Below are 18,353 nucleotides of genomic sequence, written 5' to 3'. Positions count from 1 at the left end.
CCTTACTAAAGTCCATGTATATGACATCGACAGCCCTTCCTTCATCTATCAATCTGGTCACTTCCTCAAAGAACTCTAGTAAGTTGGTAAGGCACAATCTCCCCCACACAAAACCATGTTGCCTATCACTGATAAGCCCATTCTTTTCTAAATATAAATAGATCCTATCCCTCAGTACCTTCTCCAGCAACTTTCCCACCACTGACATCAGGCTCACTGGTCTGTAGTTACCCAGAATATCCCTACTACCCTTCTTGTACAGGGGGACAACATGAGCAACCTTCCAGTCCTCCGGCATATCATCTGTATTTAAGAATGCCACAAAGATATCTGTCAGGGCCCAGCTATTTCCTCTCTCGCCTCCCTCAGCACCCTGGGATAGATCCCATCCGGTGCTGGGGATTTGTCCACCTTAATAACCTCTAGCCTACCCAACACGTCTTCCCTACCTATGTCAATGTGATCCAGTCTAATCAAACTTCTATCTCTAATCTCAACATTCATCATGTCCCTCTCCTCAGTGAACACTGATGCAAAGTAATCATTCAGAATCTCACCCATTCTCTCAGGTTCGACACACAGCCTTCCTTCGTTATCCTTTAGTGGATCAATCCTTTCTCTAGTTACCTGCTTGCTGCTTATATAAGAAGAAAATGCTTTGGAATTCTCCTTAATTCTGCTCACTAAAACTATTTCATGACCCCTTTTAGCCCGCTTGATTCCTCATTTAAGACTTGTCCTACTCTGTCGATATTCCTCCAGGGCCCATTCTGTTCTTAGCTGCCTAGACCTTATGTACGCTTCCCTTTTTCTCTTGGCTAGTCGTACAATTTCTCCTGTCATCCACGGTTCATGAATCTTGCCCTTGCTATCCTTTGCCTTCAATGGGACATGCCTATCCTGCACTATCTTTAACCTATCTTTGAAAGCATCCCACATCTCAAATGTGGACTTCCCTTCAAATAGCTGTGTCCAATCCACATTTCCCAGCTCCTGCCTAATTTTGATATAATTGGCCTTGGCCCAGTTTAGTACTCTTCCCTTAGGACCACTTTCTTCTTTATCTACGAGTATTCTAAATCTTACAGAATTGTGATCACTGTTCCCAAAGAAATCCCCCACAGCAACTTCTACCACCTGGCCTGGCTCGTTCCCCAGTACCAGGTCCAATATGGCCCCTTCCCTCATCAGACTATTGACATACTGCTCTAGGAAACTCCCCTGGACGCTTCTTACAAATTCAAACCCCATCCAGACCTCTGACGCTAAGTGTATCCCAGTCAATGTTGGGAAAATTAAATCTCCCATCACCACTACCCTATTGCCTCTACATGTTCCCATAATCTGTTTACCTATTTGTTTTTCTACCTCGTGCTCACTGTTAGGAGGCCTGTAATACAGCCCCAACAACGTAACTGCACTCTTCTTATTTCTCAGCTCCACCCATAATGCCTCACTACCCAAGACCTCCAGAATGTGCTCCTTTAGCACAGCCATGATATCGTCCTTGACCAGCAATGCAACTCCACCCCCCTGTCCTGTCTGAAATGTCTATATCCTGGAACATTTAGTTGCCAATCATCTTGCCCTTCCTTCAATCAAGTCTCTGTGATTGCAATAATGTCATACTCCCAGGCACCAATCCAAGCCCTAAGTTCATCTGCCTGACACACTATACTCCTTGCATTAAAGTAGATGCATTTCAGGCCACCAGTTTTTTTGCACTCATCTGCTGTCTGCCTACTCTTCCCTTTATTAATGCTTTCTTCATGATTCTTACTGTCTCCAGTCTCCACCTCACTGTCTACTTGTTTTCTCCTCTAGTTCCCAGCCCCCTGCCTCATTAGTTTAAAACTACCCCAACAGCAGTAGCAAAAACTCCCCCAAGGACATGGGTTCCGGCCAGGTTCAGACGTAGACCGTCCATCTTGTAATAGTCCCACCTTCCCCAGAGCCGGTCCCAATGTCCAACAAATCTGAACCCTCTCTCAGCACGGCCCTCCCTGAGTACAGTCCTTCCTCAGTACAGCCCTCCCTCAGCACGACACTCCCTGAGTATAGTGCTCCCACAGCACATCCCTCCCACAGCACATCCCTCCCACAGCACATCCCTCCCACAGCACAGTACTCCCTCGATACAGTCCTCCCTCAATACAGTCCTCTCTCAGTATAACCCTCCCTCAGTACAACCCTCCCTCAGTACAACCCTCCCTCAGTACAACCCTCCCTTAGAACAGCCCTCCCTTAATAAAATCCTCCCTCAGTATGGTCCTCCCTTATACAACCTTCCCTCCGTATAGCCCTTCCTTAGAACAGCCCTCCCTCATTATAGCCTCATTATAAGAAGAATCTAAAGTCAGTGGAGAAGGGATTCATCAGAATGGTTCCATGGATGAGGAACTTCTGTTAAGTAGATAAATTGGAGAATTTGGAATAGTTGAGTTGGAAGGAAATTTGATGAAGGTGATAGGAAGTGGAAAGGGAAAAACTATTTCCATTGGTGGAATTGGCAAGACCCAAAGGGCACAGACATAAGACAATTAGTGACAGAAGTAATGGTCACATGAAGAGAAACGTTTTCACCAAGTGAGTGTTCAGGTTGAGGCTGCACTCCCTGAGATGGAATGGTGGAAGGCTCAAATGTCAGAGTCTGGGGGGGGGGGCGACCTAGAGAGGTTTATAAAATCATGAGGGGCTTTGATAGGGTAAATAGACAAGGTCTTATTCCCAGGTATAGTGGAGTCCAAAACTGGAGGGTATAGGTTGAGGGTGAGATGGGAAAGATTTAAAAGGGACCTAAGCGGCAACTTTTTCACACAGAGGGTGGTGCGTGTATGGATTGAGCTGCCAGATGAAGTGTTGGAGGCTGGTACAATGACAACATTTAAAAGGCATCTGGATGGGTATATGAATAGGAAGGGTTTAGAGGGATATGGGCCTGGTGCTGGCAAATGGGACTAGATTAATTTAGGATATTTGGTCAGCATGGACAAGTTGGACAGAAATGTCTGTTTCCATGCTGTTCATCTCTATAATTCTATGGTTCTAATTGACATTTTAAAAAGAAAACTGAACCTATATCTGAAAAATAATTACAAGGAGAAAGGCAAAGGAGTGGCATTCAGTGTATTGCTCCTTCAGAGAACCAGAATGGACATGACAGGCTGAATGGCCTGGTGCCTTTGCTATGGAAACTGTTAGATCCAATACATTTCAGCTTGGATATTGATTCACATTTCTTGTAACTCTTAATACTCATTGATTTTGTGAGACAAATTTTTTTTTGAAGCTATGAGGAAGTTCTGTCAATATTTTTCTCAGTCGGATATATATCAAGAATGCAGGTGGTCCAAAGTGCTAAACCAATGGGTGATGAGAGGCAGACCCAATGTTTATAATTCTTGACACTTTTAGCTCTGTGTCCTTTCCACATGGTGAGGGCTGGATAAGCCTTTATTTGCTGGAAAATGAACAGTTTGGTTTAAATCCTGTCTCTGTCACCAACATACTCTATTAGCGCTGACTCATTCTTGAGCCATTCTTGCCTTTGGGTCAGCTGGTGGGATCAAGTCCCTCTCTCGAAATTCGAACCCAAAACTCATGACCGGTATAGCAACACTGAGTGAGTGCTGTACTGCCTGAGCTGATGTCTCTAAGATGTGATGGCAAGTGGAAGTCTTATCTGTTTACTTGGGTGGATGTAGAAGATCCCATGACATTTACTTGGAGAAGATGTGGGGATTATTCCTGGTCTCCTTGGCAATACCTACCCCTTAAGTAACAATTAAAAATAGTTTATTATCACATTACTATTTGTGGGAGCTTGCTGTGTGCAAATTGGCTGCTTTATTCCTTAAAATTCCAACAGTAAGTGCACTCCAAAAGTATTTCCTTGGCTGTTAAATGCTCTGGATTGTCCTGGGGTCTTGAATTATAAATACAAGTCTTTTCTGAATGAGCTGATACAATAGACATTATGCATATTGAGTGAGGCTTTGAAATTCTCACGGGTAAGTGGAAGGGGTTAGCAGAAAGTAATAGATTCCCAAACGCTGCTTTGTTGTTGAATGAGATGTGGCATTGGCTGTTGTTCTGAGTGTAGGTGAATTTCCCAACAGTGAAGAATAAACTCAATTTTTATTTTACCTTTTGTTCCGACAGCTGTTAGCTGGTGTTTGGGCGTTTTTACCAAGTTGGGTTATTACACTGGGTCAGTAACGTACACTGTGACCGGGGAGGAGTGCCTGAAATGGACAGAATTCCCAGACTATGTCCAGCAGTATCCCAACAAGGGTCTTGGTGACCATAACTTTTGCCGCAGCCCGGATGGTGAACCAGTTCCGTGGTGTTTTTACAGGAAGAAAACGGGGTCCATTAGTTGGTCAGAATGTGACTGCAATCACGGTAAACCGTTTGCATTGTTCTTGGTGTTTATTACAGCCACTTCGATGGGGGTTTCAGGGATTTCGGTGGGATCGCACACATGCTAATCTGGGCAAGACTGGAAAATATTATGAAAAGGACAGCTGGCTCTAGGATTCCCAGTTCTCCAAGCAGGGACTTGTAAAAAACTGGGAATCCTAGCTGTGGATAGCTGAAAGGGGCCTCAAAATATACTTGATGAAACAATTAAAATTCACAGGCAGGTTACATGAGTAAAGACTACTTGACTTAATGATGAGGTAGAGAAGGAATGAAAAGGAAGTAAATCCCACTCTCCAGATCCCACTACCATGCAGGATATCCTGTTACTCACACCCACATATATGTGGGTCAGAACCAGCATTTTCGATCCCGTAAGACCATGAGAAACAGGAACAGTAGGCTGTTCGGTCCCTCTAACATTCAGAAGGATCATGGCTGATCCGACATTCCTCGTGTCAAATTTCCCGCCTTTTCCCCATAGCATGTGATTCCCCAACTGATGAAGAATCTATCTGTCTCAGTCCTAAATATACAAAAGGACCCTCCCCGCTCCAGCTCCCGGCGGTAAAGAGTTCCAAAGACTCACAACCCTCTGAGTAAAGAAATTCCTCCTCACCTCAGTCTTAAACTGGTGTCCCTTTACTCTCCCATTAGGGGAGACACCCTCTCAGCATTGACCCTTAAGAATCCTATATAATTCAATGAGGTCACCTCTCACTTTTCTAAACTCCAGTTAGTGGAGCCCCAATCTGTTTAATCTTTGCGTATACGTCAATCCCTCCATACTGGGGATCACCCTAGTGAACATTTTCTGAACCGCCTCCGAGTTAATTCTACAAATGCCTTCGGCCTGAATAACAGAAACACTGAGTGCTGCGGTGACTGCATTTATGTAGCACCGGCAACAATGCTTCAGTGACTCGAGGCCACCTCCACAAGGTCACCGGAGTGAAGCTGCAGTGGTGCTTGTGGAGGTGCCTTTTAGCTGGCTTGAGGAAATTCGCAATGTGGTCCAGAAATGCTGGATACCCAGGAATGCAAAGACAAGATTGACACGTTAGAGCACATGCGGTGGTGGGTTAAGATGCTCAATTCTAGCAAATTGGTCAGGTATTTTGGACACTTGGCTTTCAAACACTTACTTAAACAGGCTCAAAGTATTTTTGATTAATGTAATATGCACCGATTTATTTTGATGAAAGAATAATTACTCTGCAAAGGACAAAAGGCTATTCATAGTTTTCCTGGCTCTTTCAGGTGCCATCCGACTGAGTGGAGGAGCTGGTCAACATGAGGGAAGGGTGGAGTTACTGTACAATGGACAATGGGGCACTGTCTGTGATAAGACCTGGGATGATCGAGATGCCAGTGTGGTCTGTCGTCAGCTAAGCTTGAGGTATGAAATGTTGGAGCGAAACATCCAGCAATTATTCCGAACGTAGTCATTACGATTGTTCCCAACGTTTTATTATGCCACGGATAGCTCTTGGCACCATGCTGCTCAATATTTAATCACTTTACACCCAGTAATTTTATTCCTCCACCGCAGGAGTTGTTCACAGAAAGATTTCATCGCTGGCTGGTTGAGGTGGTGTTGGATTTGTCCCGTTCACACTTCCACGGTTTGAAATGACAAAAGCTCCTTGAAGTTAGGTGAACGCAGTGGCACAGGCAACTGGCCTCGCATTGCATTAGCCAAATGACAGCAGTGTGAAAACTGAAGACTAAGAAAGGAGGCTGTTCATTGCACATTACCAGAGCAGAAGAGCTGAGGTCTGGGAATAGGACTATCTTTTGGCACAAAGCTATGAGACAGCATGGGTAGGGACTAGAAGGGAAGAATTATAAATACTTTACCACAGTCTTTCCTACCAGACAGTCCTAACCTTCAAAACGGTGACTCGAACCTTGATAAACAAGGAGATGAAAGGTTTTCGGGAATAGTCAGGAATAACCATGATCTCATTAAATGGTGAAGTAGGCCCGAGGTTGATATTCTGACTGAACTTAATTAGATCAGAAGGAAGATTGGGAGAATTTATTTAACTTGACAGGTTGTTGCATTCTGTACTGCCCTTAAGGTTTGGCGGAAACATAAATAACAACTGTTGTATGTGAAGTGGCTTCTTTTTAATTAATTCATGTTATGTGGGCAACCCAGGCTGGGCCAGCAGTAACAGCCTATCCCTAATTACCCAGAGGACAGTTAAGAGTCAACCACATTGCTGTGTGTCTGGAGTCACATGTAGGCCAGACCAGGTAAGGATGGCAGTTTCCTTCCCTAAAGGACATTAGTGAACCAGATGGGTTGTTCCAACAATTGACAATGGTTTCATGGTCATCGTTACTTCACACAGAGGGTGGTGGGCGTTTGGAATGTGTTGCCAGCAGAGATGGTAAGAGGCAGGCTTGGTAGATTCATTTAAGATGCGTCTGGATGGGTGGGGAGCAGAAGTATACAGATGCTTAGGAATTGACCAACAGGTTCAGACAGTGCATTTGGATCAGCTCAGGCTTGGAGGGCTGAAGGGCCTATTCCTGGGCTGTAGAATTTCTTTGTTCTTTGTTAGACTCTTAATTCCAGATTTTTTTATTGAATTCAATGCCATGGCAGGATTTGAACTCCGGTCCCCAGGACACATAACTGAGTTTCTGGATTAATTGTCTAGTGATAATACCATCAGACCATTTACACAGAAAACTTTATCTGGCTATGGGAAAAGAGTTGGAATGGAAGTCAAATGGGATATCTCACAAGCACGTGATAGGCTGAATGTCCTCTCTTTCATGCTGTGGGATTCGACGATACACTAACTCTTATGGTGTTTGTCATACTTTGTTCACTCTGTGTTACCAATCATCTTCTGATCTGCAGTTGGCCAACAAATTTAAACTATGATTCATCATATCTCCCTGTTTGAGGTGTTATTGGAATTTCTGGCCCTACTACATGCTCATGATTATATCAGATTTGACCATTTATATTTTCATGGACTTAAATACAAAGAATGGAGTTACATTTCTACAATTGTAGATTAACCAGACTACAATTGAGAGTTGCCTACCATACCCCCTGACCCACTCTTCATAGAATCATAGAATCCCTACAGTGCGGAAACAGGCCATTTGGCCCCAACAAGTCCACACTGACACCCCTCTAAAATGTATCCCACCCAGACCCATTCCCCTACCCTGTTACTCTTGCCTAAGATAAACCTCAAACCTGCCTTTTGAGGCAAAATTTAATCAGTTCCACAATTGGGTCAAGGTATCTAATTTTCTCCTGCTTCTCTGAGATGGCAGGAACAAAACTGTGTGGGGCAGGAACGAAACTCTGCAGTTAATCTCAGTACTGACCCTCCCCTTCTGTACATCTCAGTGACACAAAGGACCCATTCCCTCCCCCTCTGCTTTCTCCTCATTCTTACAGTTGGAGATCTCCTCAGAGATTTGTGAATGCTGTGGGCTGCTCAAAGAAAGTTTCTTCTCGTCTATATTCACAAAACTTATCAGTAACAAGCAAATACTGCACTCAGCAGCCTGGAAGCTAATGGAATCATACTTCATACCAAAGTCAGGATCTTGCCTCCTGGTGATGATGAGAAAATAGTTTGCCCAGTGAAATAATGATGTTGTGCACGCATTGAAGGGCTCAGCTGGCAGCACCTTTTACCTCTGACCCATAAAGTTGAGGGTTCAGGTCCACTCAAGTTATACACGTTAAAGCTAACAATTTGGCAAAGAGCTATGGCAATTCCTGCTAGCTCTTGGGCGACTTAGCGTTTGACCAGGACAGTCCTGGTTTTCCATTAGGTGTCCTGACAATTTCCTAAGGTCAGTTCAAGAGGCCCTGGTTTTGGCCTTTTCCCATTTGGGATTGGATGGTTGGGGGTGGGGTGGGGGAAGGGAATGAAAAATTTGCAAGAAATTTCCTCCCTCTTCCAGTCAGCCCCCATTGCATTACCCTGCCTGCATTGGAACCTGCACTCCTCCCCTTTGGCATTTACGAGAAAGTTGTCATGAGCTTTTTGGCACATTGCTGAGGGTCTGGAGTCACATGTAGGCCAGACCAGGATAAGGATGGCAGTTTCCTTCCCTGAAGGACGTTAGTGAACCAGATGGGTTTTAATGAAAGTCGCCCTTGGTTTCAGCATTAGCCTTAGACCCCTATTTCCAGTCTTTTATTGAATGCGAAAACCACTGAGTTTTGAGAAAATTTGTAGCTCAGGTTGAAGTTCTGGATGTAGGTTTGCTCGCTGAGCTGGAAGATTTGTTTTCAGACATTTCGTCACCATACTTGGTAACATCATCAGTGAGCCTCTGGTTGAGCCTCTGGTGGTGTGGCCCACTTTCTATTTATGTGTTTGGGTTTCCTTGGGTGGATGATGTCATTTTCTTTCATGACATCATTTCCTGTGGTGTCATTTCCTGTTCTTTTTCTCAGGGGTGGTAAATGGGATCCAAGTCAATGTGTTTGTTGACAGAGTTCCATTTGGAATGCCATGCTTCTAGGAATTCTCGCACGTGCCTCTGTTTGGCTTGTCCTAGGATGGATGTGTTGTACCAGTCGAAGTGGTGTCCTTCCTTATCTGTATGTGAGGATACCAGTGAGAGAGGGTAATGATTGGAAGCATGACATTCCAACTGGAACTCTATCAACAAACACATTGACTTGGATCCCATTTACCACCCCCTGAGAAAAAGAACGGAAAAGCATCACTACAGGAAATGACATCACCATAGGAAATGACATCACCAACACAAGGAAAACACAAACACATAAATAGGAAGTGGGCCATACCACCAGTGCTTCATCTGGAGGTTCACTGATAACGTTACCTATATGGTGACGAAACATCTGAAAACGAACCTTCCAGCTCAATGAGCATAACTACACCCTCGAATGCTACCATCTGTCATGGTGGGATTTGAACCTGGAACATTAGCTGAGTTTCTGAATTAATAGTCTAGTGATAAATCCACAAGCCTGTCCTGGAAGGAACATGCCCACCTGCAAGTTCTCTTGGAAATATATCGCCATTCCTTCAGTGTCACTGGGTCAAAATCCAGAAAGTCCCTCTCTAATTATGGGTCTACCTACAGGCACAGGGACTGCGGTGGTTCACGCCCACCTTATCAAGGGGCAATTAGGGACGGAACAATTAATGCTAGCCCAGCCAGCAACACCCACGTCCCTCAAGTGAATTAAAAAACACAATCTACTGAAAAGGGTCGCCAACTCTGGCTGTATGTATTCTGGGAGATGACCCCTGACATTCATCTGCCCCTCCTCTCGGCTCCTGTCTTTAGTGTGTTTAACGTGTCAATCATCGTGGAGCTCCCCTTGCTCAGCGGTTCTCAGTGCTGACTTATGTAAATCTCGTTGCTCTAGTTACGTCAATGGTTCATTTTAAATCGCTTTATACGTATCTATTAACGCTCCGAATGGGTAGGTAGTGAAGATGGGTGATCAGAGCGTGTCACAGATCAGTGTGGGATCCTCATGAAATGACAGTACAGGCCAGAGCAGCTGAATAGACCTTTCCAGTTCCTACGTGTACTTAGGTTAGAGGAACCTGAACACGCATTAAGGAGTTCTCTCTTGCTCTTTGTCTTGGCATTATGGGGGAAAGTGAGCAGGGTGGCACGGTGGCTCAGTGGTTAGCACTGCTGCCTCACAGCACCAGGGTCCCAGGTTCAATTCCAGCCTCAGGTGACTGTCTGTGTGGAGTTTGCACATTCTCCCATTGTCTGCGTGGGTTTCCTCTGGGTGCTCCAGTTTCCTCCCACAGTCCTAAGATTGCAGGTCAGGTTAACTGGCCATGCTAAATTGCTCAGAGGGAAATGGTTCTGGGTGGGTTACTCTTCGGAGGACTGGTTGGACCGAAGGGCCTGTTTCCACACTGTAGGGGATCTAATCTAAACATACTCGAGGGACCCAAGCAGGTAATTTTGTCTGGATGCGATTCCGTTAGCTGCCCTGTGATTGTCTCCAGGATCACAATAATCTGAGGAAATGTTATCTGATGCATCAAGGAGCAGTCTATTTATTTATCAAATCTACAAAATGAACATAATTTCCATTTCACGATATTTTTTGCTCCTTGATTAACATCTGGGTTAAATTTCTACACTATTTTGTCAGTCATTAATCTGTTTATTTTTAGAAATGTAATGACTGCATTAAAATTACACAAATGTGATTACTGGCAAACTAACAATAATTCACAGAGGAAATTCATCTTCAAAACATGTGCCATGAGTAATTCCACTTGAAATAACCCTCTTGTCAACTTTCTCCTTCCTGTTTTTCTTCTCCTTCTTTTCAATCTTCTTTCTCCTCCTTCCCACTCTTCCGACTCCTGCTTCCATCCTCTCTTTTTCCCACGGCAACCTCGTAACTCTTACTTTCCTCCCCATCCCCTCCTCTTTGGACACTTGTGTCCACAGTGAAATAGGTGTGGCCAAGAAGAATTCATTGTTCGGCCCTGGATCAGGTCCCATTCATATGGACGGAGTTCACTGTCGAGGTGACGAAGCCGCCTTGCTACAATGTCGAAACAGCACATTAGCGCGTGGAACTTGCAGACATGACAATGGTGCAGGGGTCGTGTGTGGACTTCCAGAAGGTAAACGTCAGAAGTAAACTCTTCAGCAAATTTAAACAGGAATTTGCAAATGAAAAATGCCATGATTATTGTTAAATGTCTATTGTACACCCAGCTGGTGTCACTACTGAACAAGTCAGATCCCAGATGAAATCTGACTTGATACTAAATGTAGAAATGCAGTTTGATAGATCTTAAAACACACACATCAAAACAAGGCCACATCTATTCCCCAGCAACATGACTTGCCAACATTATAAATCCAGAGACCCTTTTATATAAAATCTTCAGTTTAACTTCAGAAAGCTTTTACAAGTATGCTGCCAGGGTTGAGAGTTTGAGCTATAGAGACAGGCTGAAGAGGCTGGGGCTGTTTTCCTTGGAGTGTTGGAGGCTGAAGGGTGACCTTATAGAGGTTTATAAAATCACGAGGGGCATGGATATGGTAAATAGACAAGGTCTGTTCCCTGGGGTGGGGGAATCCAGAACTAGAGGGCAGAGATTTAGGGTGAGAGGGGACCTAAGGGGCAACTTTTTCACGCAGAGAGTGGTGTATGTATGGAATGAGCTGCCAGAGGAAGTGGTGGAGGCTGGTACAGTTACAATGTTTAAAAGGCATCTGGATGGGTATATGAATAGGAAAGGTTGAGAGGGATATGGGCCACATGTTGGCAAATGGGGCTAGATTAGTTAAGGTTGGCATGAATGAGTTGGATGGAAGGGTCTGTTTCCCTGCTGTATATCTCAATGGTTCTGTGACTCTATAAGTTAAGCTGTTCCTTAAAGAGACATTTCCATAAGCCTCATAAGGCTCATGTTGTCTGCAGTGTCACACAATGTAGCGATGAAGTTGCATGAATTATAGAATCATACAGTACAGGAGATGCTCTTTGGCCCATCAAGTCTGTACTGCCAAAAGTATGTTATCACTTACATTTGATCCACTTTCCAACACTAGACCTTGAATGTTACAACATTTCAAATGCTCATCCAAGAGCTTCTAAAGGCTATGGAGATTTCTGTCTCAATGCTCCTACCAGGCAGTGCATTTCAGAGCTCCAATACCTTCTGATAAATGTTTTTTTTCCTCAAATCCTCTCTAAACTTTCCGTTTTCCACTTTAAAACAATGCCCCCTTCCCTTGTCATAGATCCTTCAACTATGGGTAACAGCTGTTTTCTATCTACCCTGTCCATGCCCTTTATAACCTTAAACACCTCTATCAGGTCCCCCCTCAACTTTCTCTGCTCCAAAGAAAACAACCCAAGCTGATCTCTCTTCATCGCTAAACTGTTTCATTCCAGGCAACATTCTGGTGAATCTCCTCTGCAGTGCAAGCACATCCTTCCTATAGTGCAGTGACCAGATCTCCAGTTGTGACCGAACCAAGGTCCTCTACAACTCCAACATGACCTCCCCGCTCTTATAATCTGTGCCTCAACTGGTAAAGGTGTGATCTGTATGCCCTCTTAACTATGCTACTAACCTGTCCAGCTGCCTTCAGGAATCTGTGGACAAGTACCCAAAGACCACTCTAGTCCCCTGTGGGGTGGCATGGTGGCTCAATGGTTAGCGCTGCTGCCTTACAATGCTAGGAACCCAGGTCTGATTTCAGCCTCAGGTGAATGTCTGTGTGGACATTGCACATTCTCCACCCGACAAGCCTTGCGTTGGAGAGATGTTGCTGAATTATATCCTGCGCTGAAGGACAGTTATCTCACTTTTCCACACTTTCACAAAACTCTTTTGAGTTCAAGAGAGTACTCAATGAATGACAAGGCTTTAGGAAGCTCAGAGGAATCGTAGAATCTGAACAGTGTGGAAACACACCATTCAGCCCATCAGGTCCACAGTGACCCACTAAAGTGCACTGTCACTCAGACACAATCCCAGCTCCCTACCTTATTGCTGTAAAGACCACTTCTACATGGGTTTCCTCCCACAATCCAAAGATGTGCAGGTTAGATGGATGGGCCACAGGAAATTCAGAGTTACAGGGATACGGTAGGGGGCTGAGCCTGGGTGGGAGTGCCCTTTGAAGGGTCGGTGTGGACTTGATGGGCTGAATGGCCTGTTTCCACACTGTAGGGATTCTGAGGTTGCTAGTGTGTTGCCGTTCATTGAACTCAAAGAATTTTGTGAGAGTTTGGAAAAGTGGACTGGCTGTTCCTCAGCACAGCATAACATTTGGTGGCACTTCTCCAACTCAAGGCCCATTGGGTGGAGTAATTGGACACACAATACTCACCTCTCTAAGCCATAACCACCAACGTGGCTTGGAACTGGAGCAGCCTAGTCTTCTTATCATGGTGTTTCAGTGCAAATGTCAGACAATAGTCATTGCAGAATGAACTGAAGTATCACTTTACATGCTCTTGTCTTGTTTCTTTCAAGTGCAGGTTCAGTAACGCCCATCCGTCTGGTTGGAGGGAAAGAGGACAATGAGGGCCGTCTGGAGGTCTTCCATGGTGGGGAGTGGGGCACTGTGTGTGATGACCACTGGGACGATTTGGACGCAGAAGTTGTCTGTAGACAGTTAGGTTTAAGGTAGGATCAGTAGAAGTATTACCTTTGTCCAAATGAAAGCAAAATACTGCAGGTGCAGCAATCCAAAATACAGAAAGTGCTGTAGAAACTCAGCAGGTCTAGCAGCACTGGAGGAGAGAGTTAACGTTTCAAGTTGGTTGGCTCAGTCAGCTGGACGGCTGGTCTGCAATGCAGCATGAGATCAATTCTCGCACCGACTGAGGTGACCATGAAGGACTCTCTCTCTCAACCTCTCCCCTCACCTGAGGTGGGATGACCCTCGGGCTAAACCACACCCAGCCATCTCTGGGTGGCTCAGTGGTTGGCACTGCTGCCTCACGATGCCCAGGTCCCGGGTTTGATTCCAGCCTCAGGTGACAGTCTGTATGGGGTTTGCACATCCTCCCTATGTCTGCGTGGGTTTCCTCCCACAGTCTGAAGATATGCAGGTTAGGTGAATTGACTGTGGGGAAAGTGTGCGGGCTAGGTGGGTTCTGACCTGTTACACCCCAGTACAACACCAGCACCTCCATATCATCTACGACAGGACAACAAAGCAGTTTCTCTCAATTTGTTCTGTGCCGCAATGTGCAAACTGCCTTAGAAACTATTAAAGCGAAGTAGTGTCAGCCATTCAGGCTTGATTCATTGTGGTTGATCTGTACTTGAACCTCACTGACCCATCATGACAATCTGCTAGTTTTACTGTCCCTGTGCTTCAGTTGATCTATCCTCAGCAGAATTCTGTCGCCTATCTACTTTTCAATAACTAAATATTAAAATGATATGAACGGTGGGCTATGGTACAGAAGCAATTACAGAAAGTGGTTAGAATCATAATGGATTTTCTAGACTACTGGTGCGTGAAACCAAAGTATTTATTTTCTTGATCTATTCATCTATTTAAAAAAAACCCATAATAGTTTCTCAAGATTTGCAGTAAACTTAATGATGCATACTCACTGGATAACATTCATGTAATGTTCATTGTGGAGTTGTTTAAAACTAACATCTCAACAACAAAACGGATGAAAAAACAAGAAGGTCACCAGCATTGGCAGTTCCTGTTTGATGATTCAGAAGGATTTAACTCAGGGTTGGCTTCAGTCAGTTGAGAATCCCACTACAACCTTCACACAGGCCCGGCCTACATAACCACCTCTAAGGAGAAGGGCTGAAGAAGGGCTTATGCCCGAAACGTCGATTCTCCTGTTCCTTGGATGCTGCCTGACCTGCTGCGCTTTTCCAGCAACACATTTTCAGCTCTGATCTCCAGCATCTGCAGTCCTCACTTTCTCCCCGTATGTGAATTATGGTTAAGTATGTACATGTCAAGGGCATTACTTGGGTTTTGTTTCAGTACTTACAAAGAGACACTTTGTGGAACTGTATGTGGTTAAATTAGGAGGTGTGTATGTGCCGTGTTTCATTCTGTTAGTAAATGAAAAGGTAAAGTCACCATAGTCCCATGGCAGAGATGGTGGTTTAACCTGGGGGTCACAACACCTCAGGTAAGGGGAGGGGCTGAGAAGGAGAATCCGTCAGGGTTTCCTCAGTCAGTATGGGAATTGAACCCAAAACTGTTGGAATTACTCCACAGTGCAATCTAACTATCCAGTCAACTGAGCTAAGCTTAACACTACATTAGGTAAGCCTGATTCTACTACCATTCTTGGCGACTTGGGTTATAAACCTGTCTGTCCCAGAGAGATGGCAATGATGTGTCACTTGATGGTCAGGATCTGAATGCTGGTGGAATCCAACTGAAACTCTCTCCAGTCCCTTGCATTGTGCAGTGGCAGGGGACGTAGGCTATTTCCACCGGGTGTTGGAAACACAAAGTTTATTTTGTTGGCTAGGAGTTATGTTCTTTCTCCTCTTGACCTTCAAGAACCTAAGAACTAGTAGCAAGAGCAGGCTATTCAGCCCTTTGAAAATGCTGTTCCAACCAGTAGGATACTGCAGTTGGGGAGAAAGTGAGGACTGCAGATGCTGGAGATCAGAACTGAAAATGTGTTGCTAGAAAACCGCAGCAGGTCAGGCAGCATCCAAGGAACAGGAGAATCGATGTTTCGGGCATAAGCCCTTCTTCATTCCTGAAGAAGGGCTTATGCCCAAAACGTCGATTCTCCTGTTCCGGATACTGCTGTTGGCCTTGCTTCCATTTTCCAAACTTTCAACATACCCCTGGAGTCCCCTATACTTCAGAAAGCTGTCTATCTTAGCCTTGAACATACTCAATGACGGCGAAGGAAGAGAATTCCAAAGCTTCGTGACCTTTGACAGGAAGAAATTCCTTCTCATTTTCATCTTGAATGACAGACCCTTTATTCTCTGAAGCTGCACCTACTAGTTCTAGATTCCCCCAGGATAGGGAGCATCTTCTGAGCATCTACACCTTCAAACCCTGTCAGAACCTTCTATGTCTCAATAAGATCACCCCTCACACTTCGATACTCCAGTGAGTACAGGTCACCTGCTTAACCTGGCCTGATAAGGCACCACTTGCATCCCAGGAACCAGGCAAGTGAATCTTCTCAGAACTGCTTCCGATCCAGTTAAGCCTTCCTTAAGTGGGGAGGTAAACACTTTACACAGTACTCCCCAGGTGCAATTTCATTTAGAGAGGATCATCCAAAGAAATAAAATAATGATTTATTCACCTGGGCGTTTGCTGACTCCAATGTTTGCTGGACACTTAGGTACTGGACACTTTTGGTGCATCTCTGGGTGAAGCTTTTGATAATTGAATAGTGTTGTTGGACCCCAATATCTCCACCTTCCAAATATATTAGTGGTTCAAATGTCAGGAGGGTGGGAATGCTAATAAATGAAGTGGACTCCACGTGGCTGCCGTTTTAATTGGTCTCTTCTGTTGTGTCATTCACACCTTGATCAGGGTTCAAGTCAAATCAAGCTCTTTAATCAGAAACTTCTGGAGAAACTCAACAGGTCTGGCAGCATCTGTGGAGAGAAAGCAGAGTTAACATCTTGGGTCCAGTGACCCCTCTTTATATGGGGCGTAGCTTGGTTCGCTTGGATGGCTGGTGTGCAATGTAGAGTGACGTTAACAGAGTGGGTTCAATCCCCACACTGACTGAGGTAGCCATGAAGGAGTCTCCATCTCAACCTCTCCTCTCACCTGAGGTGTGGTGACCCCTAGGTTAAACCATCACCAGTTGTCTCTCTCGAGTGGGACAGAGGTGATTTTACTTTTACTTTGCAATTCATAGAATCGCGACACTATGTAAGTAGGCCATTTGGCCCATCAAGTCCACATTGACCTTCTGAAGGGCATCCCACCCCCTACCCAACATTTCCCATGGCTAATCCACATAGCCTGCACATCCCTCACCACAATGGATAATCCACCTCGGCTACACATCATTGGACTGTGGGAGGAAACCCACATGGGCAGTGTGCAAATTCCACACAGACAGTCGCCCAGAGGAGTATTCAAACCCAGGTCCCCGGTGCTATGAGGCAGCAGTGCTAACCACTGAGCCATCATGCCACCCCAAACGATGACCAAAACTACAGAACAGCTAAACACCCGGGAGATGCAGATGGGAATGTTACAAACTTTGTGCCTCTTGTACCCAGGTGAATCTTTGTTTCTTTCTCTCCATAGTGGCACTGCCAAGTCCTGGATGTTGTCCCACTTTGGTCACGGCTCTGGTGTAATCCTATTGGATGATGTTGAGTGCACTGGCAATGAGCTGCATTTGGACGAATGTAAGAAAAGCAACTGGAGACAGCACAACTGTGAGCATGCAGAAGACGCTGGTGTCTCCTGCAACCCATACGCAGGTAGACTATCCCAGTGTTTCTCGCGCTACTTTCGAAGTTTCAATCAAGAGGGAAGAGTGGCTGCTTGACCCCCATCAAATAATAAAACCTCCAACTTGTCCATTAGTGTCCACTGTCACAACCAGGTCATGTTAGCTGGCCATTCATCATGCTGAGAGTTCTGCGGCTCAGGATTGTTGCTGCTACATTGTAATGGACCTTTACTTCCAAAGTAATGAAATATGTGAGAGATATGTTAACGTGAGTGCAAGCTCTCATCCTTTTCCCCACTCCTCCACCCTTGGTCTGCGTCCCTTTCTGTTTAAACTAAACGATGTGTTCACTGGATGATCTCTGCAGATGGTGCTATCCGACTGATTGGAGGCCGGGACTCCAGCGAGGGGAGGTTGGAAATCTATCGCAATGGAGCCTGGGGTACAGTGTGTGATGACAGATGGACTGACATGAACGCTCGGGTGGTTTGCAGGCAGCTTGGATTCAGGTAACTTTCTGCAGGCCTTATTTCATACAGTGATACGGCACGGGAGGAGGCCATTCAGCCCACTGTGCTTGTGCTAGATCTTGGAAAGAGCCCCACCCCTACTGTTGTCTCAATGGTAGCTCACTTGATCACTCTGAGGTTCATCTTTTCTTTCTGAGGTTGTGCTTTCAAATCCCTCACCAAGTTCCAAAACACCTAGACTTATACTGCCAGAATCACAAAACATGCTACAGTGCCGAAAGTCCTGGTCTGCCCTGTCTTGGTCATTGAGCATCATTAACTCGTTCAAATCTCCTGCTTGTTCCTCATGGCCTTACACATCATTTCTATTGAATGGTTAACCCTCTTGAATGGCTGAATTGAAGCTGCCTCCACCACAGATCCAGGCAGTGCATTCCAGACCCGAACCACACACTGTATGAAAAAGCGTCTCCTCACTTCACCCTTTCTTCTTTTGTACATCACTATAAATCTTTTTTAAAAACTTGAAAGAGTTTAGAAAA

At 45.0% G+C, this 18,353-nt stretch overlaps 1 protein-coding gene across 5 annotated transcripts in view; it reads left to right on the top strand.

Moving 5' to 3' along the window:
• si:ch211-51a6.2 (neurotrypsin) overlaps positions 1-18,353 on the top strand; it is a 48,423-nt gene that overhangs the window by 5,175 nt on the left and 24,895 nt on the right. For 4 of the 5 annotated variants that reach the window (XM_043679079.1, XM_043679080.1, XM_043679078.1 and 1 more), the window contains 6 exons: positions 4,162-4,404; positions 5,683-5,821; positions 10,876-11,054; positions 13,433-13,580; positions 17,191-17,369; positions 17,709-17,850. In XM_043679079.1, the coding sequence (XP_043535014.1) occupies positions 4,162-4,404; positions 5,683-5,821; positions 10,876-11,054; positions 13,433-13,580; positions 17,191-17,369; positions 17,709-17,850 (1,030 nt within the window). The remainder of the gene's footprint in view (positions 1-4,161; positions 4,405-5,682; positions 5,822-10,875; positions 11,055-13,432; positions 13,581-17,190; positions 17,370-17,708; positions 17,851-18,353) is intronic. The other variant, XM_043679081.1, reaches the window with a different exon arrangement.

Source organism: Chiloscyllium plagiosum, chromosome 38 (assembly GCF_004010195.1).
Source record: "Chiloscyllium plagiosum isolate BGI_BamShark_2017 chromosome 38, ASM401019v2, whole genome shotgun sequence".
Taxonomy (NCBI): Eukaryota; Metazoa; Chordata; class Chondrichthyes; order Orectolobiformes; family Hemiscylliidae; genus Chiloscyllium; species Chiloscyllium plagiosum.
This window is presented reverse-complemented; position numbering and strand designations above follow the sequence as displayed.